The following is a 15455-nucleotide window of genomic DNA, read 5'->3' as shown; positions in this document are numbered from 1 at the left end:
TGATGATCGGGGTAGATCATACTGAATTTAAAGTCATTAATGTTTTGGAGCGTATATCAAGGGTCAATCTTCCGTATAAAGTTCCATCGGAACAATTATTTATTTTACATACCTCGTCTCTTTAGTTTTTTTTAAGAAAGAGGAAGCAAGTGTGGGGAAAAATGACAAGAAGATATTGGAACATCAATTTGGAAGAAATGCTGGAAGCAGGAGTTCATTTTGGTCATGGGACTAGGAAATGGAATCCTAGAATGGCACCTTTCATATCCGCAAAACGTAAAGGTATTCATATTATAAATCTTACGAGAACTGCGCGTTTTTTATCAGAAGCCTGTGATTTAGTTTTTGATGCAGCAAGTAAAGGAAAACAATTTTTGATCGTTGGCACAAAAAATAAAGCAGCTGATTTAGTAGCATCCGCTGCAATAAAGGCTCGTTGCCATTTTGTTAATAAAAAATGGCTTGGTGGTATGCTAACGAATTGGTCCACTACTGAAACGAGACTTCAAAAGTTCAGGGATTTAAGAGCGGAACAAAGGCTGGGAAAACTGAACAGTCTCCCAAAAAGGGATGCAGCAATGTTGAAGAGACAATTATCTACGCTGCAAACATATCTGGGTGGGATCAAATATATGACAGGGTTACCTGATATTGTAATTATTGTTGATCAGCAAGAAGAATATACGGCTCTCCGAGAATGTGTCATTTTGGGTATTCCGACGATTTGTTTAATTGATACAAATTGTGACCCAGATCTTGCAGATATTTCGATTCCAGCTAACGACGATGCTATCGCGTCAATCCGATTGATTCTTAACAAATTAGTCTCTGCAATCATTGAAGGGCGTTCTAGCTATATAAGAAATCATTGATTATTATTATTAATAAGATAAGTCAATTACTTCGATAAACTCTATATAGATATTTGATTTATTGGATCGGTTACTATTCCTGTATTTCATAAAAAACTAAAAACGAAAATAGTCGGACTTGGGATATTATTAAGTACTTAGTATCCTAAATAGACCACTTATGATTAAAATGGGTCAGTTGAGAAAGAGATGGTTGAATCAAATCAAAATAATTCTTTTTTTAAGTTAGATTTCTGTCAGAGGACAATATGAATGTTATACCATGTTCCATTAACACACTCAAAGGGTTATATGATATATCGGGTGTAGAAGTAGGCCAACATTTATATTGGCAAATAGGAGGTTTACAAGTCCATGCCCAAGTTCTTATTACTTCTTGGGTCGTAATTGCTATCTTATTAGGTTCAGTTACCTTAGCTGTTCGGAATCCACAAACCGTTCCGGCTGACGGTCAGAATTTCTTCGAATATCTCCTTGAATTCATTCGAGACTTGAGTAAAACTCAGATTGGAGAAGACTATGGTCCTTGGGTTCCCTTTATTGGAACTATGTTCTTATTTATTTTTGTTTCTAACTGGTCAGGTGCTCTTTTACCTTGGAAAATTATAGAGTTACCTCATGGGGAATTAGCGGCGCCCACCAATGATATAAACACTACAGTTGCTTTAGCTTTACTGACCTCTGTCGCCTATTTTTATGCCGGTCTTAGCAAAAAAGGTTTGAGTTATTTTGGTAAATACATTCAACCAACTCCAATACTTTTACCAATTAACATCCTAGAAGATTTCACAAAACCGTTATCACTTAGTTTTCGACTTTTCGGAAATATATTGGCTGATGAATTAGTCGTTGTTGTTCTTGTTTCTTTAGTACCTTTAGTAGTTCCTATACCTGTTATGTTTCTTGGGTTATTCACAAGCGGTATTCAAGCTCTTATTTTTGCAACTTTAGCCGCAGCTTATATAGGTGAATCTATGGAGGGTCACCATTAACTAATTTTTGATAGTTTTTTCTCACCCTTAGCCCAGTTGACAAAGAGTCGGTTTTTTTTAGAAAGTTCCTTTTTATGTAATCGATTTTATAGGAATTCTAATCGATTATATAAATTTACTTATATAGATAAGGTAAGGTAGAGAATCCTAGCAGTAAAGAAAGCTATACCATATCATTGAAATTTAAATAAAAAAATCTTAGGGATTTTTCCTAAGATTTTTTTATTTATTTCTCTTCGAGTCTAGATTATATACTTCTTCCTTTTATAAAATTTGATTGTATTTATAGTGTATTTTATTTGTTTTTCTTAAATTAATATTATTATTTTTGAGTTTAGTTCACTATAAATTGTTATCTTTGTCCCACGTAAAGCTAAAAAAACTCACTTATCTTATAAATATAAAAAGTCAAATCACTATAACGAGCCTTCGTCAATGGTTCAAAAAACGTATTCTATAATTATTTTCAATAAGCGGTTTACGTTATAGAAGAAACAAATGTATATGTCATATTATAAATTAACTAGTTATAGTGAGGGTCTTATATATTTTTGGTTGCTCACTGCACTTAAATGGGATTAAACTAGAAAGTTCTTCGTTTTTTCTGTAATTGGGGATTGAACAAATAACCAGATCAACTCTGAACTTAAGGAAGTCGAAGAGTGAAGACTGACTGATTGGATCAAAAAAGGTTTTAGAATAAACAAATGTAATAACTAGAATAAGATGCTATGCATAGAGATTTATCTAAAACAAAAAAACTCTATCACAGATAACAACAAAAAGCGATATTTTAATGTCTTTCTGCTGATGTATTCCTTGATTGTATCATTAACCATTTCTTTTTTTTTTTTTGCGAGGAGCTTAGCTTATCATGAATCCACTGATTTCTGCCGCTTCTGTTATTGCTGCTGGATTGGCTGTAGGACTTGCTTCTATTGGACCTGGAGTTGGTCAAGGTACTGCAGCGGGTCAGGCTGTAGAAGGTATTGCGAGACAGCCAGAAGCAGAAGGTAAAATACGAGGTACTTTATTGTTAAGTTTGGCTTTTATGGAAGCTTTAACAATTTATGGACTAGTTGTGGCGTTAGCACTTTTATTTGCTAATCCATTTGTTTAATTCTCGAATAAAATAGTACGTAATAGTGTTTTTTGACTTATACTAGCTTTTTGCTTATTCGAATTAGCTCTAAATTGCACTATAACAATTACTTATTCGTTGAGAGAATACCTCCGGGAAGGACTGATTTTAGGATTAGTAATTAGCAGATCCTCTCGCTTTCTTCCTTCCCGTTTTTAGTTCGTAGTCTAATGGAAACCTTTTTTAGTATGCGTTCCAACGCAACAAACAAGGTATTTATCAATTGACAAAATACCCAGGACCTAACCCAATAAGTATATTCTTGTAATTGTCATTTTTAATTTATTATTTATAAAAGAAAAAATTAAAAAGTTATCAATTAAATTAATCTATTAAAAAAAAATCCCATAAAAAAAGAAATCAACCAAAGCAAAGGGGGGGGAGTAATACAAAAAGAACTCTGTTCTTTGTTAGTCCTATCTATAAGAGGAGAGTATATGAAAAATGTCACTGATTCTTTTGTTTCCTTGGGCCACTGGCCATCCGCCGGAGGTTTTGGGTTTAATACCGATATTTTTGCAACAAATCCAATAAATCTAAGCGTAGTAATTGGTGTACTCTTTTATTTTGGAAAGGGAGTGTGTGCGAGTTGTGTATTTCAAAAAAAAAGTTGGATCTAACCAACTGCACTTTATTTATTTTTTTAATAAAATAGGATAAAAAATGTGCATGATCTCGACGAATTACTTCTGAATAAATTCAGAAATCATATGTAAGAACCATAGCATTTCGTGATTCATTGGTAAATTGACTTTGATTCTCTATCAACCAATAATGTGAGACGATTAACATGGTTAAAGCTAAACTGCTTGAAGTCCAAGCATACTAAACATGGTATTCTTTCTACCACTATGTTATTACTAAGATGGTTTCAAAAAAATACATAGTTGATAATTTATCCGATATAGAACACTCATATCGATAAAAAAAAATTTATTGAACCATTTAGATAAAAAGTCACCTCCTTTTTATCTAATTAATGCTATGCTGAATCGACAACCTATGTATAGACTACTTATTTTTGGATTGAATAGTGACAGCGATATTGATTGAATCAATAAAAGTAAAAAACTAAACCTCATTATAATTAATTTAATAATTATTCAAAATAATCTCAATAGAATAAAAAAAATCAATAGAATAAAAAAACAACTTTGCTGACTATTAAAGATTTCTTGTCTAGTCAGAAGAGTCCTCCAAAAAGAGTCTGGTCTTGGATAAGATAATTTTTGATATCTTTCAATCCGAACAGAAATAAAAAAGAGGGTAGGCTCATTACATTTAAATATATGGAAGTCCCATAAATTCAAAAATGAAGCGTGAGAGCCAAATGAATTGAAAGGTTCATGTTTGGTTCGGGAAGAGATAATGTAAGTTATGAAATTAATGTTAACAGAATCTACTTTCATTAAATGATTTATTAGATAATCGAAAACAGAGGATCTTGAGGACTATTCGAAATTCAGAAGAGTTACGTCAAGCAGCTATTGAACAGCTTGAAAAAGCCCGGGCACGCTTACGTAAAGTGGAAACGGAAGCCAATGACTATCGAGTCAATGGATACTCCGAGATAGAACGAGAAAAACAAAATTTGATTAAGGCGACTTCTGAGAATTTGGAACGATTAGAAAATTATAAAAATGAAACTCTTCTTTTTGAACAACAAAGAGCGATTAATCAAGTCCGTCAACGAGTTTTCCAACAAGCTTTACAAGGAGCTCTAGGGACTCTGAATAGTTGTTTGAATAGTGAGTTACATTTTCGTACCATCAGTGCTAATATTGGCATTCTAGGGGGTATGGAAGAATAGTCCTTTCACTTTAGTTTAGAAAGTTTAGAATTTAGGCATTATTTTTTTTCCTTTGCTTCCCAAAAAGAGTTAAAAGACGCTAATGGTAACCATTCGAGCTGACGAAATTAGTAGTATTATCCGTGAACGTATCGAACAATATACTAGAGAAGTAAAGGTTGTGAATACCGGTACCGTACTTCAAGTGGGTGACGGCATTGCTCGTGTTCATGGTCTTGATAAAGTAATGGCGGGTGAGTTAGTAGAATTTGAAGAGGGTACTGTAGGTATTGCTTTGAATTTGGAATCAACTAATGTTGGCGTTGTATTAATGGGGGATGGTTTGCTGATACAAGAGGGCAGTTCTGTAAAAGCAACAGGAAGAATTGCTCAAATACCCGTAAGTGATGGTTATTTGGGTCGTGTTCTAAATGCTCTAGCGAAACCTATTGATGGAAGGGGGGAAATTGCAGCTTCTGAATCTCGTTTAATTGAAGCTCCTGCTCCAGGTATTATTGCTAGACGTTCCGTATATGAACCTCTTCAGACAGGGATTATTGCTATTGATGCTATGATACCTATAGGACGCGGTCAGCGAGAATTAATTATTGGGGATAGACAGACAGGTAAAACAGCAGTAGCTACAGATACCATTTTAAATCAAAAAGGTCAAAATGTAATATGTGTTTACGTAGCTATTGGTCAAAAAGCATCTTCTGTAGCTCAAGTAGTAACTGCTTTACAGGAACGCGGAGCTATGGAATACACTATTGTGGTAGCGGAAACGGCAGATTCGCCTGCTACATTACAATATCTTGCTCCATATACAGGAGCAGCTTTGGCTGAATATTTTATGTACCGAAAACAACATACTTTAATAATTTATGATGATCTCTCAAAACAGGCACAAGCGTATCGCCAAATGTCTCTTCTATTAAGAAGACCTCCGGGTCGTGAAGCTTATCCAGGAGATGTTTTTTATTTGCATTCCCGCCTTTTGGAAAGAGCCGCTAAATTAAGTAATGAGTTGGGTGAAGGAAGTATGACTGCTTTACCAATAGTTGAGACTCAATCGGGAGACGTTTCAGCTTATATTCCTACTAATGTCATTTCCATTACAGATGGCCAAATTTTCTTATCCGCGAATCTGTTCAATTCTGGAATCCGACCTGCTATTAATGTAGGTATTTCCGTGTCCCGAGTAGGATCCGCGGCTCAAATTAAAGCCATGAAACAAGTCGCTGGTAAATTAAAACTGGAACTAGCTCAATTTGCAGAATTAGAAGCCTTTGCTCAATTCGCTTCTGATCTTGATAAAGCGACTCAAAATCAATTGGCAAGAGGCCAACGATTACGCGAATTGCTAAAACAATCCCAATCTGCACCGCTTGGAGTGGACGAACAGATAGCTACTATTTTTACTGGAGCAAATGGCTATCTTGATTCGTTAGAACTTGGACAGGTAAGGAAATTTCTGGTTCAGTTGCGTACCTACTTAAAAAAGAATAAACCTCAGTTCCAAGAAATTATATCTTCCACCAAGACATTCACTTCGGAAGCAGAAGCCCTTTTGAAAGAGGCTATTCAGGAATGCATGGAATTGTTTCTACAACAGGAGCAAAACTAAGATTATGAGTCTTTTTTAAGACTCTTATAGTGTTATTCTTACTACAAGAGTAATTTGTGGAAATTTCTCTCAGTCGAATTTTTATTCAACGAAACAAAAAAAAGTTTTTGGTATAATAATCTAAAAAAAAATAGATGGAAATAAATTGCGTCCAATAGGACTTGAACCTATACCAAAGGTTTAGAAGACCTCTGTCCTATCCATTAGACAATGGACGCTGCTTTTAATTCCTGTTTTCTTTTGATTTAATATGTAAATATATTAAATCATATTAAATAAAGAAAGATAAAGAGTTGGATTGCATGCGCAGGGTTTTGGTAAAAAAAGGGTCTAGTATGTATATATGAATCAATGCTGGATCTACAAAAATTATAAATAAAGCGGGTAGCGGGAATCGAACCCGCATCGTTAGCTTGGAAGGCTAGGGGTTATAGTCGACGTTAGCTGATTGTTTTTAACGTCTCTAATTCAAAACCGAACATGAAATTTTCGTTTCATTCGGCTCCTTTATGGAAATTTGTCTCAGATCTAACGCATACAAGAAGGAAAAACATAAAAATTTTATGTTTGCTATATTGATTGTATGAAGAGGGAGTCATCATAAATCTGAAAAATGATATCCATAACATCTATGTCAGCTTCCTTTACTTGCTTTATAGATGATCCTTCTAGAAGAGGAAAATTTTACCAAATCTGTCTAGTTACTTCGTTCTTTATTTCGACTCGCGGAATCCTGAGAAAAAAAGAATTTGGTTTCTACCGAGCTGAAAAATATGCTGATGGCTCTAGTAAACCAAAGCCACTATTTTCTAGCTATTTGGCTCCAATCCTTTAATATAAAAATTGAAGATTTAGTTACGATTAGAAATAAACTTTTTATATTCATCCATGGATCCCTTTGCTGATACTCATTTTCTTGGAAGAGTTGAAAAAACTCGAAAAAAATTATGCTTCGTGATTCGATATGATCCAAAGTGTTTATAAATACTGACGATTTAGATACAAATCACGATAATTTAGATTTATTCTCAAATATAGCATTAAGAGAGAAAGGATTAACCTTTTTTAAGAAATAAAGTTTCCTATTGGAATATTCACCAAAAGACCCTTTAACTATTTAAGTTGTTAATAGGACGAATCACACTTTTACCACTAAACTATACCCGCTACAATTTCATTATTGTCTATGAATGACTTATTTGTCGACTAAACGATTGAAATATAATCTGATTGTATCAGAATGATCAAAAATGGTATAGAGGTATTGCCTTTTTCCAGTCACTTGATTAAACATCACCTCAAAAGAAAATATATATGGCTGAATATATACTCTATAAAATATTCTTTCACTGTAAAAACAGTCTCGACTTTTCAGTTTAGGGATAGTCAGTACTGAAAGTTCCGATTTGAAAGAGCTATTTAAGTTAGAAATACTAATAGTCGACAATACTCCGAACTCTATTTTTTTTTAGTTCCTACTTAGCCTTAGGGTAGGTATTTAAAAATTTTATTTATTTAGGGTCAGTTAGAATTAGATAAAGCTGCAGTTTTCAAAAAAAAAATTTCTTACTTGAAGAAGTGAAGTCGGTGAGTTATATTATATATAAATACAATGAGTTATAATAAGTTTATAATTATAACTACACTACTTATATATACATATATATGGCTCTATATAATTAAAAGTTGAGTTCGACTTATATATTTACTACATCACATAACATGCAATGTTGTAATCTGAATAGAAAACTAATATACTAGTCTATTTATTAGTGAGAGAATCATATACTACATAGATTAGAAAATTTCTTGAATTAAACTATAAAAACTAAAGAAGTCTAAGTAATAGAAATAAAAATTGCCCAGATTTTTGTAGTGATGTTTCTTTTTGTTGCTTCAAAAATAAGTCAATTTCAAATGCCAATAAATAAAAAAAATCAATTGATTTCGGACTAATTAATGGTAAAAAAAGTAACGGCCCAGCTAGGGACTAGCCAGGCCGGGTAACTCAAATAAAAATTAGGAAAAAAGGGAGTTTTCTAGTGGAGATAGCTGTTTGGTGTTCAAGTCAAAGCAGATTGATAGGTATCCTATTTACGTGTATCGTCTATTTACTTTTTGATGATTTAATTTATTCTTAGTTAATTTATATATTCTAACTCTTCTTAGTATTTATATATATTCTATGTTAATATGCCTTTTTTTTTTCTTAATATTTTACTAATTTATTACATTTTTTTAGATTATTTAGCTAATAATTTAGTATTCTATCAAAATAGTAAATTTTACTAGGTAATTCAATTCAAATGTATAATTATAATCTATAATTATACTCGTATATAAACAATATAAATAAACTCATAAAATCTAGATCTAGAGTTTATACACTTTTATATACAAAATTGATATTATATACAAATAGATAATTTTAAATTATAATAAAACGAGATTTTAGATAAAATAAATAAGATTTTTATGAATGAATTCGTATAGTATTTTAAGTAGCACATAAAGATAAAAAATCCTAATTCCTAATTAGGAGAGATGGCTGAGTGGACTAAAGCGGCGGATTGCTAATCCGTTGTACGAATTATTCGTACCGAGGGTTCGAATCCCTCTCTCTCCGTTTTCTCTGATCACTTGATAACCTTCAATAAAAAAATACATCGTTTTCTTTGTGATATTTTTTTTTATCATAGTTAAATTATGCCATTTTTCAAAAATATTTAGAAAAAGCAAGAATAAATTCTCAAATGAAAATATCTTATTTTTTTATTCCTCTCGACCTGGATTACGGCCTGGATCGTTAGATAAAAATCCGAAGATGAACAGAGAAACAAAGAATATCACTACTGTGTAAACGAAAAGTTTGAGAGTAAGCATTACACAATCTCCAAAATAGGATCATTTTTGGGGTAAAAGGGAATAGATTATCCATTTGAGTTATGTAACACATGTATTCTTTTGACATGGCAGTCACGAAAAAAAAATATTAAAAAAGAATAAAGAAGAAATCTTTTTTTTATTAAGTCTTTTTTTTAAAAAAACTTGAATTTCAAATTAATCCATTTGTTTTTCAAGATTATCATTTCTTCGTTACTGAAAAGCTTATTCTAATATTATATTCACTGTATAACTATAAAATTAACTCTATAACTATATATTTTTGTGGAAAACAGAAGATACAAAAAAGTAAAGTACTTGCTCACGGAAAAGAGGCGATAACTTCAAAAATCACAGATTGAAACTTATCCCTCGTTTTAGCTACAAGAATTCACATTTTTTTTTTTTGAATTTATTAAATGAGGATGTCTAACGAACGTAAGATTCATATTATGACTTACAATTCAACTATTTTTTTATTAAATAAATGCTGAATTTCATTTTTTCAGTAGACTTTTCATTTAAAAATTAACTTTCATCGAAAACTTACAGCAGCTTGCCAAACAAATGCTAAGAGAAAGAAAAATAAAGGTATAATGGGCAAAATGTCTATGAGTGGATTAAAAATCGCATAAGCCTCAGGCAATTTTCCCAAGAAAACACTACTTGATGACGAAACAGCAGAATTAAGACAGATACAGATTAAATTCAAAAATATATTAAGCATAACAAAGATTTGTTTTTAGAGATTATTAAATTTTTATTGACTAATGGATATAAGGGAATTTGACTAAGGAAGGTAAGTAATAACTAAAAAAGCCTTCTTTTGCTTTGATTTGAACTCCCCCCAAAAAATCCAAATCAAAAATCCTTACATTTTCAAATTCAAAAGAGAATACAAGGAATTATACTTTCATACAATATCTTAATTGAATTATATGTAATGATCAATGAAATTCTATGTTATTCTATAGTCATACGTTTTACGTATTAGAATACCGGAAGGAATTAGAGGATTTGCCTAGACTATATATTATAGTTATTTTTTTTTTTTATTCTTATATTCTCTGCAATGAAATAGGGAATTGACGAATGTCCCACAATACACTAATAATTTTGATTAGTATCAAATTTAAATCTAAATGGGGCGTCGCCAAGTGGTAAGGCAACGGGTTTTGGTCCCGCTATTCGGAGGTTCGAATCCTTCCGTCCCAGATCCATTCTGCTGAATGAAAATAACAAAAATCTATCGATTCCCTTTAATTAAAGCCTAAAATAAGTCACTAGGGGACTCGAGAGTCTTTAGAGGGAAAGACTAAATCAGAGAATAGAGGTTTTTATAGATTATTAGAGTCCCTTGCTATAGTCCTTTTTTCAGTTAAATACCCTAAAACTAACTAGAATGGAGTGAAATTCAAATTAAATAGGAATATCAAACATATTTACACCCATTTATTTTTTTGTATCCCGTTCCAATACATAAAAAATCAAAGTTAATGTAGCAACTTGGTAGAGCTATTAAAGATAGTCTATAAAATATAATGAATTTTTTGAAGTCATCAAAAATCTAAAGCAAACTTTTTATGTAAAACAAAAAATGACCGAGTTTTATACCCATACCATATATATTATGTAGTCTTTGTGTTCAATTTACGTAGTTAATAAGGTCTTTTCTTTTGGTTCACTCCCAAAAATCTCATTATTTAATGAGATAATTGCCAAAATTCAATCCATAAAATTAACAAGGGGCATTGTTAACAAATGTTGCTTGTATATAATGGCTATGGAAATAGCATATTCCTACGTTTAGTTTCTCTTTTTTCATATGAAAAAAAAGAAAAATAACAATAAAAAAAAATGACCTTAATCTTATATTACCTTATATAACACATTTTATATTATATACCCATAAATAAACCACGTTTTGGTTTAGCTTTCTTTGTCAATTTATCTATCTATTTTATCTCGTTTCAATTAAAAATTTCTCAGTCAATTCGACATATCCAAATTTATATCTCTACTTTTTGACTTTAATGAGTGGGATAGATATCAATCATATACATTAAATATTTTCTTTATCATGACGGCTTTAGCGAAGAATAAATTAAGTCATTTTCGAAAACATAAGATATTTTGTAGAATTATCCTTTGAAGTAGAGGACAGGATAAAATCCTTTAATTAAACTAAAGCATTTTTCGTTTTCAATTTCTAGCAATACTTGGCACTTTAATAAAAGCAAGTCTGATATAAATAAATTTTATGGTATGTAAAAGACACGTCGAATTTGATTCATCGGATTAATTGGAATTTAAGTGAGTGGAATAAATAGGGGTTTTTCTTAATGACTCATTTTTAAATCAAAATATAATTTTTATTTACTAATTTACTATAAAATAAATGATTCAGTCCCCTGATTTAAATGGAACTTTAATTTAATAAAAAAGAAAAAAAATACCTTTACTTCCAATTGACATACATCTAAAAAAAACTTTAATTTTAATCTTTGGATTTATTGGTTTTCTTGCCGAGCCTTCCTAGGATAAAGACTTTTTTTATTCCTAACTAACTAAAAAGTCAATGGAGAAAATAAAAAAAAGGTCTGTATGTACTAAACAGAGTCAATGACTATTCATGATTCCATATTGAATCAATTCCATCCCGGTTCGAAATTAGAGGAATGTTATGGTAAAGCTTCGTTTGAAACGATGTGGTAGAAAGCAACGTGCGACTTGAAGGACGTGATCCTTTATGTGGATTCTTATATCCGCCATTTTCTATCTAAATGAGGATGCTCTTGTCTCGACATGGTTTGTTCTGATTTACTAGGGACCCAATTTCGAGGGTTAGAAGTAAATAGTACGCGATGAAGCTCGAGTATAAAATAATGATTGATTTATCATATCGGGGGGACGAATCTAGGGTTAATGCCAATTAAGAAGCTGGACTACTTTGTAAAACATATCTCTATATATAATCGAAAAAAAAATAAAATTCTAACAATTTTACTTTAAACTGAAAAAGTCAAACTTGTTAGAATCGGTAAGGTAAAACTATTTCGATCAAAAGTGTATTACAGGAGAATGATTTTTTCGTATCATTTTCCTAGAAAAGGTCTGTTGCTGCCATTTTCAAAGAAGTAAGATCACCGAAGTAATGTCTAAACCCAAGGATTCGATAAAATAAAGGTTAAGGATTGCGTAACAAGAAACAAAACACAATTTTGAAGTGTCTTGACAATTAAATTATCTCAAATTTAGGAATTAGAATAAAGAATAATAAGCAATCAGATTTGAGATGAGACAGACAAAAAGGTGTTAGAGACAACTCAATAAATTCGAAGGAATTGGAAATTTTTCAAAGCTTCCCTACTTGAGTTATGAGGACAAATGAATGAAGTTTTTTGTCTTTATGTAAAAATAAAACAATTTAAATCATAGTCTAATTCAGTTCATTTTTTGAGTTTTATATTATAGAGATAAATGTGTTTCCCTTTATATTGTATTATTTGAGGGCGATATTATGACATGACTTGTGATTTTTATTGATATTTAAACATATTCAATGACTTAAAATGAAAAATCTTAAAGCTAAATAAAAATGTCCAGTGCATTTTTATTTTGAGTCAATATAAACATTTTAGTTTTAGAATCATTCTTTCTTGAGCCGTATGAGGAAAAAACCTCTTATACGTTTCTGTGGGGGGGGGCTTTGCTTATCTATCCCAATGAGCAATCTATCGAATCGTTGCAATTGATGTTCGATCCCGAAGAGAAGGACGAGATCTTCGGAGAGTGGGTTTTTATGATCCGATAAAGAATCAAACTTTTTTAAATGTTCCGGTTATTCTAGATTTTCTTGAAAAAGGGGCTCAACCCACAAGAACTGTTCATGATATTTTTAAGAAGGCGGAATTGTTTAAATAAGAACTTTCAATTAATTGAAGTATTTAAAAAAACTAAAAGGCAGTTCATAAAGTCTAGCACTAATAGCCTTTATATCGTATAGCTTTGTATTTTACTAAATATTTGTTTTTTTGTAAGGAAGAGTATTTAAGTTAATCCTTTGTCGTTTTAGTGACTAAAGAAACTTTAGATATTGTTCACTTGTTGCTTATATTTTCGACAAAATTCTCATAGAGTTTATGTTGTGCCAATCCAACACAAGTCTTTTCTCTTTTACAAAAATGGGATTTAGTTTCATCTAATTCATATTGACAATGGTGTATTGAACAAATATAATTCCAGTGTAATTCTAAGTAAATGCATCGATTTCCATTAATATTTATATTGGTTAGATTGGTTTAATTGGTTGTATTTAGATTAGGAGTGTATCGACTCTTAACTTAACATATTCTATTCATATATTATACAGACAGGGTTGCTAACTCAACGGTAGAGTACTCGGCTTTTAAGTGCGGCTATAATCTTTTACACATTTGGATGAAGGAACGAATTCGTCCAGACTATTGGTAGAGTCTATAAGACCACGACTGATCCTGAAAGGTAATGAATGGAAAAAATAGCATGTCGTAATAGTCATCAATTACTATAAAAAATTAATGTAGAACTCTGAAAAAGGTCATCCTTACTGAATCGATAGTTTTTCATGAGTAAGGGGACAAAATGAGTTCACATTTAATTTTACTCTTCGGTCAAATGAATAAATGGATAGAGTTTTATGGCTCGAATTCTAGGAAAAGAAAAAGTGACGAGCTTATGTTCTTAATTTGAATGAGTACCCGATCTAATCTAATTATACGTTAAAAATAGATTAGTGCCTGATACGGGACAGGATTCTGTAGTGAATCATTAATTACTTTTTTAATCCTAACGATTCTCCATTATAGATACGGTAGAGTGGATATAAGTGTGTAAAAGAAAGAGCATATTGATAACTAAAATCAATTCCAAAATCAAAAGAGCGATTGGGTTGCAAAAATAAACGATTTTTCACCTTTTTCTTGTTATGTTAACTAACATAAATTTATTTTCTACGGAAAGAGAGGAAGAAAATCTCAGAATTGGACTCTCTTTTGGGGGTTACTTTTCTTTACTGTATGCCTATTTTTTTTAGACATACTAGTTCTAGTTCTGACCATATCGCACTATGTATCATTTGATCACCCAAGAAAAGATTCCTATCTCTTGTTCAACTATAATTTTTCATGCAAGAATTCAAAGGAAATTTACAAAAAGGTGGATTTAAACAACAACACTTGCTATATCCACTTCTCTTTCAAGAGTATATTTATGCACTTGCTCATGATCAGAGTTTAAATGTAAACGCATCAACTTTTAATGAACCCGTTGATATTTCAGGTTCTGCCAAAAAATATAGCTCATTACTTGTCAAACGGTTAATTAAGAGACTATACCAACAGAATAGCTTGATACATTCTGTTAATAATGCTAAGCAAAAAAGATTCGTCGGACACAACAAGAACTTTTATTATCAAATGCTATCAGAGGGTTTCGCTATCGTTGTAGAAATTCCCTTTTCACTGCGATTAGTATCCTCGCTCAAAGAAAAAAAAGAAATACCGAAATATCAGAATTTACGATGTATTCATTCAATATTTTCATTTTTAGAGGATAAATTTGCACATTTAAATTATGTATCAGATATACTGATACCTTATCCGGTCCATCTAGAAAAATTGATTCAAATTCTACAATGCTGGATACATGATGTTCCCACTTTACATTTATTACAATTGTTTTTTCATGACTATCACAATTGGAGTAATTGCATTACTACAAATAAATCTAGTTATGGTTTTTCAAAAGAAAATGCAAGGCTATATAGGTTCCTATATAATTCTTATATAGTTGAATGTGAATCCATATTTCTTTTTCTTCGTAAGTCATCATGCTATTTACGATCAACATCTTTTGGGCCTCTTCTTGAACGAACACACTTCTATGGAAAAATGAAAGATATTGGAGTAATTCGTTGTAATGATTTTCAGAAACCTCTAGGGTTCTTCAAGGATCCTTTCATGCATTATGTTAGGTATCAAGGAAAATCCATTATCGCTTCACGAGGGACTCATCTTCTTTTGAAGAAATGGAAATTTTACTTTATGAATTTATGGCAATTTCATTTTCACTTTTGGTCTGAACCCAGTAGGATACACATAAACCAATTTCC

The 15455-nt window shown here is 31.4% G+C and overlaps 9 protein-coding genes and 5 non-coding genes across 14 annotated transcripts in view, besides 1 other annotated feature; 10 read left to right on the top strand and 4 right to left on the bottom strand. All coding sequences in view use genetic code 11, as the record gives it.

Moving 5' to 3' along the window:
* Positions 1-15455: part of a sequence feature (large single copy region (LSC)) that runs on past both edges of the window.
* Positions 162-872, top strand: rps2 (ribosomal protein S2). The gene has a single exon. It carries the CDS (start codon positions 162-164, stop codon positions 870-872), a length of 711 nt encoding a protein of 236 aa, YP_004769936.1.
* Positions 1121-1864, top strand: atpI (ATP synthase CF0 subunit IV). Its single transcript has one exon. It carries the CDS (start codon positions 1121-1123, stop codon positions 1862-1864), a length of 744 nt encoding a protein of 247 aa, YP_004769935.1.
* Positions 2739-2984, top strand: atpH (ATP synthase CF0 subunit III). The gene has a single exon. The coding sequence runs from the start codon at positions 2739-2741 to the stop codon at positions 2982-2984; it is 246 nt and encodes an 81-aa protein (YP_004769934.1).
* On the top strand, positions 3443-4815 carry atpF (ATP synthase CF0 subunit I). The gene is made up of 2 exons: positions 3443-3587; positions 4415-4815. Exons 1-2 carry the CDS (start codon positions 3443-3445, stop codon positions 4813-4815), a joined length of 546 nt encoding a protein of 181 aa, YP_004769933.1.
* atpA (ATP synthase CF1 alpha subunit) lies at positions 4898-6421 on the top strand. Its single transcript has one exon. It carries the CDS (start codon positions 4898-4900, stop codon positions 6419-6421), a length of 1524 nt encoding a protein of 507 aa, YP_004769932.1.
* Positions 6568-6639, bottom strand: trnR-UCU. The gene has a single exon. It is a non-coding gene; the product is annotated as a tRNA-Arg (tRNA).
* Positions 6901-7588, bottom strand: trnG-UCC. The gene is made up of 2 exons: positions 7565-7588; positions 6901-6948 (listed from the first exon to the last, which is right to left on the bottom strand). It is a non-coding gene; the product is annotated as a tRNA-Gly (tRNA).
* trnS-GCU lies at positions 8960-9047 on the top strand. Its single transcript has one exon. It is a non-coding gene; the product is annotated as a tRNA-Ser (tRNA).
* psbI (photosystem II protein I) lies at positions 9194-9304 on the bottom strand. The gene has a single exon. The coding sequence runs from the start codon at positions 9302-9304 to the stop codon at positions 9194-9196; it is 111 nt and encodes a 36-aa protein (YP_004769931.1).
* On the bottom strand, positions 9840-10031 carry psbK (photosystem II protein K). The gene has a single exon. It carries the CDS (start codon positions 10029-10031, stop codon positions 9840-9842), a length of 192 nt encoding a protein of 63 aa, YP_004769930.1.
* Positions 10448-10519, top strand: trnQ-UUG. Its single transcript has one exon. It is a non-coding gene; the product is annotated as a tRNA-Gln (tRNA).
* rps16 (ribosomal protein S16) lies at positions 11988-13228 on the top strand. Its single transcript has 2 exons — positions 11988-12027; positions 13086-13228. Exons 1-2 carry the CDS (start codon positions 11988-11990, stop codon positions 13226-13228), a joined length of 183 nt encoding a protein of 60 aa, YP_004769929.1.
* The window catches only part of trnK-UUU, a 2619-nt gene continuing 843 nt past the window's right edge, over positions 13680-15455 (top strand). Inside the window, exon 1 of the tRNA in view lies at positions 13680-13716. This is a non-coding gene — a tRNA (tRNA-Lys). The remainder of the gene's footprint in view (positions 13717-15455) is intronic.
* matK (maturase K) overlaps positions 14470-15455 on the top strand; it is a 1533-nt gene continuing 547 nt past the window's right edge. The window contains exon 1 of the mRNA in view: positions 14470-15455. This exon is cut by the window's right edge and continues 547 nt beyond it. Within this exon, the coding sequence (YP_004769928.1) occupies positions 14470-15455 (986 nt within the window).

The sequence above is a fragment of the chloroplast genome of Wolffia australiana, assembly GCF_029677425.1.
Source record: "Wolffia australiana chloroplast, complete genome".
Taxonomy (NCBI): Eukaryota; Viridiplantae; Streptophyta; class Magnoliopsida; order Alismatales; family Araceae; genus Wolffia; species Wolffia australiana.
Note: the sequence above shows the minus strand (reverse complement) of the source record. Positions and strands in the feature narration are given on the sequence as shown.